Source organism: Sceloporus occidentalis, unplaced genomic scaffold (genome assembly GCF_023333645.1).
Source record: "Sceloporus occidentalis isolate IW3139 unplaced genomic scaffold, rSceOcc1.0.p SCAF_49, whole genome shotgun sequence".
Lineage (NCBI taxonomy): Eukaryota > Metazoa > Chordata > Lepidosauria > Squamata > Phrynosomatidae > Sceloporus > Sceloporus occidentalis.
Window position 1 is genome coordinate 178,392 of NW_028317029.1, and position 10,485 is coordinate 188,876.

Consider the following 10,485-nt stretch of genomic DNA (forward strand, 5'->3'; position numbering starts at 1 on the left):
CCCTAAAACATGTATGGTAACTCGGTCCTTTGATTCTGATTGGCTGCTCATTTTTGTAAATTAACTCAACCAAAAAATACGATAACGGAAACGTGCCATAAATACCACTTGTTCGATTGGTCTCATGGTCAGCAGGTTGAGTCTGTATCTCTAAAACTCCTAGACAGCTTAATTATGGTAATTACCATATGCCAAGAGGCAGAGTCAATTAAGCTAACAGAATTTTGTCTGTGAAATATGTTTATAGCCTTTATCTGTTTTTTTTTGCGGTCAGGACCATCATTCGGGAACCCTGTGTAAAAAAAAAAAAAAAAAAAAAAAAATTATATATTTTGTGGTGCTTACTTTCTTACCAGAAAATAAAAAAATAGGAAAAAAGTAACTTTTCGCATAATTTTGTATTCACTTGGTCGATTAGCTTCCAATTTGGCTTGGTCTTTAATACTGATTGGACCCTGGACGCCCACCCCACGCTCCCTGGAATACAATTGCGCCCTCCACTCGCAAAAAAACCACAAAAAAAACCCAGAAACACTTGCTACACCAACAGATTAGGAGACGCTCCTTTAGCCTCCCCGGAGAGTGTTTAGTGATGTCACAGCGTGCCATCACTACCTCGCGGGTTCTGCGATGGAGGTCTCCTGCCTGGGTCAGGAGAGATCAAAAGATTACTCCAACTGGTCCATGCTCCCCCCGGCCTGCGTAGGCATGACAGTAGGGCAGCTACCCAAAACTGCCCCATTAACGGCAACATGCATTATTATACCTTTTCTGGCCATGGACTGCAAATATTTCAGGGGCCGGATATCCCTTCTCCTGCTCTCCGTGTTAGGCAGTTATGACATCATAACACGACAATCTCTGTGCTTTATATGAAAGGTAGGAGCTCCCAGCAAATACTGATTTAGAATGGGCAGATTGTTGAGTGGATGAGAGGGATTTATTTGGAATGAGGCCTGGCAGGCATGCATACCTTCGGTGTCAGATAAGACGGGAGGATTAAAGCGCCTGTCAGCGACACCGAGGAAGTGCACACAGGAGAGGGATACGTTCACCGGGCCAGCTGGCACCAAGCTACCCGGGAAACGGCAATTCGGCTCATCTTAGCCTCTACAAATGTTAAGTGAGCGTGTACGAACTGACGAAAGGACTATCTGCATGGATCTTCCTATAAAACCAATCCTCGCTTTGCATTGATTTACCTTTCAGCGATTCACGCTTACATTATCCCTCCATTTTGGTTTCAAGTTACATCAAGGCAGACTCAGACTTACATCGTGTAGCCGCCTTCTCAATATTATGGGTTTGACCACTAAAAGTAATGCTGCTATATGATGCCTTTCATTTAATAAAAGATTTCTCCTTGACCCACACCCACCCTTGTAAATTGGTACATGTTCTCCTTTTCTTTTTTAGAACGTAAGATATTTTTTGCAGTTTCTGTACACTGGTTTTTTTTTTTTCTACCGGTCGGTACACAGGAGATCATGCTGCGTAATAACAAAATTACAAATAAATATACAGCCCTCTGTGAGGTCACTATGACATCATAAGGTGTACTGTCTGCTTATAAGAGAGGACTCTGGGGGTTCTAAGACTCCAAAGCAATATAAAAATAATATCCTCAAATAAAATGTTTGAAATATTAAAAAGTAGTAAAGTATGAAAAGGAGGATGTTGACCCAAAACATTTAAGCCCCATGTAAAGGGTTAAAGCAGCTGTTTTGTCTCGATTGTCGCTATTTCTAAGTGAATGTGGAGTTTCGCACCTTGCATAGATTGTTCAATTGTGAATACAGCGAAGATTCCGGGGTTGGCACTGACACATAAAACACAATGAGGCCGGCACACAGCACCTGTCCCCATGCGACGACATCGTAATCCGCATACGCGGTGCGTCGTTACATGGATGTCGAAGGCATGCAGCTCCATGCGCGACGCGGCCAACAGCGGAAAAGTTCTTTATTTAGAATGTGAAGGAGAGAGCGAAATGTCAGTACGGAATTCCCCAGACGGTTGCTCGGTAGAATCATTTTAGCCTGCCTGCTGGCGTATCAATTGAAATACCTTAATAGACCCGCAACTTAACACCTTTCAATTGAGCCTTTAGAGAAAAAGGAAGCAGATACTGCATGCGTATTACACGCTTTGATCATGCTATATATGTTGCACTGGTGCATTATATTTTTAAAACAATTTTAATTGGTAATTGTATTATTTAATTGCTAGAAGAAAGGTAAGAAAATGGCGAATATAATTAATAAATAATATATGAAGCCCATTTTTTTTTGTTATGGTCAAGTTAACTTTTTAACATCTGCATTGAAATGCTTTACGAGATCCTCTGTACGATATATACGCGTATTACATAGGCTTTTAATGTCTCCCCGCTCCTGCTTGATACAGGAGTAGACGGCGTATGTGAAGGGCTGGCTTTGTGTGACATTGTCGAGATGCCGGGTTTCTGCCGCACCAGATGGAAAGATTACCCCGAGAGTTCTTGGCAGAGACATTTTTTTGATGATGGGTTCACGCAGCGACCGGCTCAAAGGGTTTACATATCTCTGCGTGTATTCTCATGAATCCCATCTTCAAAAACAGCCAGACCGCATCGCTCTGAGTCCATCTCGGACCTCCTGAGGCAGCACTTCACATATAAATCATACGTACATTTTTAAGTAGTAATTGAAGATGATCAGGATGGTTTTTAGACAACTGTTAAAAAGTATTTTTTCTACTTTTATTTATAAGCAGAATTATTTAAGCTGCCCAGGAAAAAAAATACTGCTATCGAGTTACATACGTCAAAAAAATATCAACCGTATGTTGCTGCTGCTAATGCACGTGAGATTTCACATTAAGAATCAAATAGTTTGAGGCGCCTAATCTGCCCACTTTTTGACCAAAAGTATGAGGACACCGGACCATCACACCTGTGTGAGCTTGATGGACATCCCATTCCAAAACCAAGGGCAGTAATAAGGCATTGCCCCCTCTCCTTTGTGGCTATAAAATAATTTTGCCCATTCGTCCAGTAGAGCGTTTGTGAGGTCAGGAGCTGATGTTGGACGAGAACATCGGGGTTGAGGTCCGGGCTCGGTGCGGCCGGCCAAGTTCTTCCACAACAAACTCATCCAACCATGTCTTTACGGCCCTTGCTTTGTGTGCTGGGGCACAGTCAGGCTGGAACATGAACAAAACAACTTTATATACTGCAACTAAGGGGCCCAAACCCAGAAACAGCCCCAGACCATTATCCCCTCCTCCACCAAACACCATTCATTACGGTATGTAGTGTTTTCCTGGCATCCGCTAAACCCAGATTACTCCGTCGGACTTCCAGATACTCAGCCATGGAAACTTATTTCATGAAGCCCCCAATGCACAGCGCTTGTTCCTGATGTTGCCTCCAGAGGCAGTTTGGATCTGTGTACTCATTGATCGCTACAGGCGATCTTTACGCTCTTCAGCACTCAGCAGCCCCACTCGGTGAGTGTGAGTGCTCTACCGCTCTGTGGCTGAGCTGTTACTCCTAGGCGCCTCCACTTCCCAGTAATGGCCGTTACAGCGGACAGGGGCAGATCTAGCAGGGCAGAAATTTCATGGCAATGGCGGCACCCTATGACAGCACCACATTTTAAGTCACTGAGCACTTAAATACAACCCATTCCACAGCCAATATTAGTCTATGGAGACAGCTGCCTATGTGCTCCCTTTATACAGCTGTTAGCCACTGGTGCGGCTGAAACAAACTCAATGCAGAGGGGCGTCTACATACTTTTGGTCATATAGCGCATCTACCGGTCGCAAACCCTGTAAACATGTTTGGTCTCGTCTATACTCGGGATAGCCTTACCTCTATCTCACGCATGGGAAGAAAAAAAACACAATTATCACAACGTGGACATGCCCAGGACACACAGACACAAGGCGTGTTACATCTTGATTCCTTAGCCGTGGTCACATAGGCTTTTATATGTCTGCTGTCTTAGACAGCCTTTCAGAACAGAGCTAAATACGCATGATCCTGAGCATTCCACCCAGACCGTTTCGATTGTCTCTGTGGATCTCCTCAGCACCGGACACACAGCAGTCCAGCTCATCCATGTTTATCATTTCTTATTATATTATCTTCTGATACTTCTGCTGTTCCACTGATTGACCACCCACTCCCAATGAATAAATACCCCCCCCCCATCAAAACATTTGATCTCCAACTCATTAACCCGCGTCGCATGAAAAATATTTACGTGCAGATTAGGAATGCCCATCAGTGATCAGCAGCTTTTCTGCTAAATTATGATGAACCGTCATCACGGTCTTGAGTCTCATTCACTTTTGACGTAGCATTAAGCCTTTTTTTCTGCCAGGGTTATGGCTTCTGGTCTGATGGTTCTGCTGGACTCCGAGCCAGCTAGGAACGGCAACACAACCGTTATCAATTACTGCAGGTAAATCCCAACGGGAAAACAAGTACAAAACTTTTTGATCTTTTTCCTGCTCTTTTGCTTCAAATAAAAAAAAAAAAAAAACTACTAAGGCCATCATGGGAAAAGGAAAAGAAAAAAAATTTGCATTTCAAAGATAAAGGTCTGTTTTGACTGCCTTGTAAAAGCTGGTCATTGAGGGAAAAAAAATACAATAAACAGGGAACACTGCTTTAATGTACATTAATAATAATATTCACACACTGACCATTTCTGAGTATTTTTCAAAAATATTAAAAGAAAATGTGGGAAAAAGAAAAAAAAAAAAAAATTGTTCAACACAAAATAGAAAAAACAAATCGTTTATTCACATATGACCTGGAAAACATGCTATGATGAAACTCAAGTCTGACATTATCGATTTATAGATGGCGACACCGACGCGAGTCCCTGGATCCCCTTCCACGGTCCCGACAAAGTTAAAAGTAGCCTACAGACGAAGCACATAAAACTGCACTACTTGATATACTTTTCCATAAACTTCTTGTGGAACTCGGAGCGTAAAGTGTCGTTTATAAATCGTTTGTCCTTCTTGTCATCGACTCCCTTAGCGCAGTTCTTAAAAACAACGTCGTCGTCCCACCTGCCGGTAGAAGATTCGCGTTAGGCCGTCCAACAAACGTCATCACGCGTCGTATACCGAGACCGCTTTACACTCTTTCATATTCAAGAAGTAATTGTTTAGTAGATATTCTGATTAACTCCATCATGACCAAATGTTTTTCATACCCTAAAGGCCAGAGCTCTTTTGCCAATTATCACATGTTTGCTCACCCATGATTGTCCTTTTCGAAGTTTATTTTACCAACACAAAAATCTTATCTATAGGGTATCCCGGATTACGGTGACATCCCCGGCTCTGCACGATTATTTTTCATTTGTATTACTATTTGTTTAATCCTTTCTTTCATTTGTTTTAAAGCAGGGGAACCCGAAGCAGCCAAAACTCCCATAATTAATTTCACCAGCCTGAGGTGCTCTGTCATAGTTGCAAAAGTTAAACATTTAAATAAAAAGTACCTTAACAGAGAGAAATAATGCTGTGAATTCTAAGAATAGTAAGAGAAGATGACTGCTCCCAATAATCTCAGCTGGTGATACACAAGCACCTTTACACAGGGGGACCAGGAAAGAGACCGATCTGACGTTACAGCTGCGTATGGCCCGATACACCGATAACGGACTGCTGTAAAATATGAATGAATGAATGAATGAATGAATTACCTCCGCTTCACTTTAAAAGTCGCTTGAGCCTGTACAGGGCCTGCAAGGTTCAACAGAGGGTTCCCGCTGAGAATGTTCTCCATTCTGATCCGTTCCTCTTCTGCCTTCTGCTCCAGCTCCTATTAACAGAAATGATACGCGTGTGAATGAGCGCTGTCCCATCCAGGCCTTTGGGAGCCGGGATACTAGCAGGGCTCTCAGATCCCTACAATTAGTTAATAATTAGATCCATGCCTGTTCTGGGGGTTAGGTGATGGCCCAGAGCTTTAGAAACCACGTATCAACAATTGTTCTCAAGAAGCGTCTTTTGATCACAACATGACAGGGTTTTGGAACTTTACGTGCCGATACCGTTAACCTGTTCGCAAGGAACAGATTTATATTGAAGAGGGAAGCAAAGCTGCCGAGTGTTATCTTTTACATTGAATGAAAAGAAACACATGAATCAAAAGCAACCGGAATCCATCCCAGCCGGAGAATAAAACGTGTTTTACCTGCCAGCAGCCCAACCGGCAGCCAGCACTTCGGGTCGGCATGCCGAGCTGTCAGAGGGAGATCGCTCGCGCTCTTTGATCGTCTATTCTCTTTACAGAGGCACAATACATAATTAAGCAGCATCGTCGGGCGGATACATCCGACAGACATCTCAAAGCGAGTAACACGCCATTCACCCTGACCCACATACAGTCATATGCCACAGACTAGCAGTACCTTCTAGGGTACCCACCCAGGATGCCGAACCTGTGGTGGGCTTCATACAAGGAAGTCTCCAACCACGAGTACTAATAAAACTCCTACTGGAGTCCAGCGAGGGCCAAATAGGGTCTGAGGTTTTCACAGCAAGAACAAAATAGGAAGAAGAGACGGGCCGAACGGTTATCTGCCGTCAAACAGCACGTTTCTGATTTCCACCAATGCATTTTCATTGCCTCATTCCTTCCTCCCGTAATCTGCTGAAGTGGGCAGAAGGCGTGCAAGGAATAGTCCGGTCATTTTTTAACATGGTAACATTTTGTTGTCTCTATTTGACTCTCTCACTGCAGTTTGATGGCCTTTAGACCGTTTAACAGGCTTACGGGGGCCTGGAGGAGCTCAATCTTGAACCCTGATGCTTGTGCACAAAGCAGGGAGATCCTGCAGCTCATCCTGGCAGCAACAAAGAATGAAGTCCACACCGGTCAGAAGGACTCACAACACCAAAGACAAATTCTGTATTATCGGAATAGTGTCAGTTCTCAAAAGATGCGACGTTAACAAAAATGGTGCTAACATTTGGCATAGACGACGCTTAGATACTTGTCTAACACAGTAATCTGCTATGGCTGTAGTCACAGGAACTCGGGTGTTTGAGATTCTGAAACCACCGACATTAAGAAACTGCCTGAAACTATATTAATAGAATTAACGACAATTACTTTAATAGTTGTCGTGCCAATGTACAAAGTGAAATCTATGAATTTATTACTGCTTGTGATCAGATGGGTTACTTTAGTTGCAGAAAAGCATCAGAGAAATGTAACCGGAATACCAATGTGTTACCAATCAAAACGTTCTCAGATGGTACATTTCACAGATGCAACAACATCTCCCCCTAGTGGAGAAAGACCCACAAAACATGTCCAAGCAGCAAAGGACAGATTTTTAATATTGGGCAGTTCTAGTTTTATCTTATCCCAATCTATTACACCCCGATGCGTTACCATATTGCTCAGGAGCGGGGAACAATAGATAAAGAATCAGCTCAGCGTGCAAAGAAAGCCACTCAAAAGATCACAAGACTGATAACAACGGCAGCCCCTTGGTCTGTGGATAAAGAAAGTCTAAATTAAGAAACCACATCCAAAAGGAGAACACAGAAATACTCAGAGAAAATTATAAGGTCCCTACTAGAAAGGAGCCCACATTGTACCAGATAACAGAACAAGGTTTCTAACATTAGATAACCTGTTATATGTAGCAGCATTAAAGAGACCCTCCTATGTCCCATACAGCCCCGCCACTGAATGCCTAGTATGTATCAATAAAAATAATAAAATGCCACGTATCTTTAGGAGACGTTGCAGATCCCCCAATGACCCTCTAGAAATCTTGCGTAAGCCAGCGCTGGAGCAGGCCGGCAGCGAGTACATGATGCATGCGCACCGGTCAGCAGGAGATGCATTCCACAAAACAATGCAAATGCTTTTTGATAAATCCCTCCATGCACTCGCAAGGGGAAGACATATGTATCAAATGCATTAAAAGCGCACGAGGGCTGGAACATCCCTTTCTAGACTCTCCAACCCATACTTATCTCAGAACAGGCACTTGGGTGGTCTCAGCCACGTTAGCATTAAAAGGTTCCTACCTTCCGCGCTTGCTCTTCTGCTCGTTCCTTCTTAATTTTCTCCAGCTCTGCTAGGAGAGCAGCAGAATCGTCATCACTGTCTTCATCTGAATCATCGTCTTCATCTTCCTGGGGAGCAGAGTAATGCTTATTAATTCTCAGATAAAGGGGAAAGGGGGCTTCTAAAGGGGAACGGGGGCGTCACAGCTTTTACCATACCTTGTGTAATTGACATCACAATTTACTCACAGCTTAGGGGATAGATATTTAAAGCTTGTATCTCTATAAAACCAAATCCCCTCAATGTTTTAAAACGTTAGCATGAATGCACCCTAAGGATGAAGCTCAGTAGTGTCTTCATCATGAACACACCCAAGGAATTTTGTCGATTTAGATGCTTTATTAGTTTACCGATCGGTAGAGATGAGCAGTCCACCCGCTAGTGAAGCCCTGGCTACACTTTAGGTAGCGGAGGTGGATTTGACCAAGTGCCTGGTTACACTGCCAGTCCAGACATTGGAAAAAAACCACACAGAAAAACAGAAGCTGATAGAGGCTTAATGGCCGCTAAAGACTACCGGCTGAAGAAGAAAAAGCCTTATTTATAGCATATGGTTCAGAAGAATGCAGCCATCACTAGTGTGTGCGCGACACAAATGAGTGTAACCATAACTAATGCATCAAAAAACTGGGAGGCAAATTACGACGACAATGGAGAGGAAAACGTACATCAGAGAGAGGATCGTCCGCATCAAGGTTTGCAGCTGGAATCTGATCCAGACGAGGTTTCTTAGATATGGAAGATGCGTGCTCTAAAAAAAAATAATTCTTATCATTAAAAGTAAACAGGCTGCTGTTACAAGACACGACTTTATACTTCACACCACAGAAGAGATTTCCATTTTCCTAAAACCATCTTAAATCACATTTTTGACTAAAGTCTTAAATTAGGATTAAATACCATTTCATTCAGTGCAGCTTTACATACTCGCTAACATCAGTATCCACCGACCCGGTTTAACGTCTTGTAGGAGAGGATTATAACGCATACTGGTACCAGTGACGTGAAATGTTCAGATCTCCCGCAAACTCCCACTTTAGTGAATAGATCCCTTTAAGCTTTTGAGTCGTACCTCTTGTGGGTCGGTCTCTATTTTTGTCTCTCACAGTCGTGCGCTCCCTCTCCTCCAGCTCCCTTCTGAAGTCACGGCTTCTCACCTCCTCAGGGGCATCCTGGGTGGTCTGTCTATAAAGCGTGGTTAATATAAATTACTTTTCTTAAAGAATTAAAATAAACATCATGCTCTTACAATGTCAGATACGTTGTTAGAAAGTTTGAACATTTTAGCTTACAGAAAGTGTGCCCAACGACTACTGAACATCAAATATTGTCCTTAAAACCTTAATATTTCAACACGCGGAACTATTACACAGACCGTGATAACGCAGAGAACACGTACAACTCCAATCCATTAAAGCAGACACCATCCCTCTGTATCTGCCTGCAGGGGGATAGAGATCACCGATTTTTCAAAATTCAATGGCAGATTTATCTAATAGGAGCCAGGGACCATGTATTTCCATAGAATATATACAACGTTAAAGCTGTAAGCTTTTACATAGTCCGGTAATTGTGACAAATGTAATATGACAGTGTCTAATGCTACATGCACCAAAGTGGCATCTACTTCACTTGGTGAGAATAAACTCTAATTTTAGGAGCTCACACGCAACCAGAGCCAGTGGCGTATTGCGGCCGGGTGCTAATCTAGGCCTGACCCAGACGCCCCGCCAAACACCTCTGCGGCAGGCGTCCTCTATGACGGGCAACGTGGATTAAAGAGATAGATCTGATCTCCCCAACCGGCCCATAGTGCACAATAGGGCAACCTGCTCCCCAATTATGTGGCAGAGGGGCTTCCACCCCTCAAGGATCTGCCACCCCAGGCCAGATTACGGCACTGACTTGGGAAAATCATCACACAAAAAAAGTGACTTCATTTCGATGATGCAGTTTGTGATCTGCCGAGACGTAGAGAGATGTGAGCTATGAGGAGGGGGTTAGGTTTACCTGTATTTGATCTTGGTGTGAGAAGGAAGGTCTCTGCTAGAATACTGCTTGGAGAGCTGGCTTAGATCACCTTCTCCTTTCCCTCTGCCGCCTCTAGCCGGCTCGAACGTTGGCCTAGCCGCGGTCGTCATCTTTCAAACAACTAAATGAAAAACAAAAAGAAATCCGCGTTTTGTTGTCTGGTTAGGAGGAGGACAGAGAACAAAAACTCAGCGCAGGGAGATAAATGAAAAGGGTTAATGTGAGTTCTCAGTAACACTCATCTCCATCTAATCCACGAGACCACGACCTTCCCCGCCGGCCGAATGTATTACGCAACATACACGCTGCCGCTTAGGGACGCGAGGAAAGAAGAAAGTCGTTCCTTCACTAAATTA

At 43.4% G+C, this 10,485-nt stretch overlaps 1 protein-coding gene across 1 annotated transcript; it reads right to left on the reverse strand.

Moving 5' to 3' along the window:
* Nucleotides 1-4,943: 4,943 nt before the first annotated feature.
* On the reverse strand, nucleotides 4,944-10,239 carry LOC149288800 (protein CWC15 homolog). Its single transcript, XM_089491271.1, has 6 exons — nucleotides 10,109-10,239; nucleotides 9,171-9,283; nucleotides 8,767-8,849; nucleotides 8,059-8,166; nucleotides 5,712-5,830; nucleotides 4,944-5,070 (listed from the first exon to the last, which is right to left on the reverse strand). Exons 1-6 carry the CDS (start codon nucleotides 10,237-10,239, stop codon nucleotides 4,944-4,946), a joined length of 681 nt encoding a protein of 226 aa, XP_089347397.1.
* Nucleotides 10,240-10,485: the final 246 nt, after the last annotated feature.

Coding starts and splice junctions, on each gene's coding strand:
- LOC149288800 (XM_089491271.1), bottom strand. CDS start 10,239: ATGACGACCGCGGCTAGGCCAACGTTCGAGCCGGCTAGAGGCGGCAGA. Junction 8,167..8,766: donor CGGACGATCCTCTCTCTGAT/GTACGTTTTCCT, acceptor TCTGCTCCCCAG/GAAGATGAAGACGATGATTC. Junction 5,071..5,711: donor ACTTTTAAAGTGAAGCGGAG/GTAATTCATTCA, acceptor TTCTACCGGCAG/GTGGGACGACGACGTTGTTT.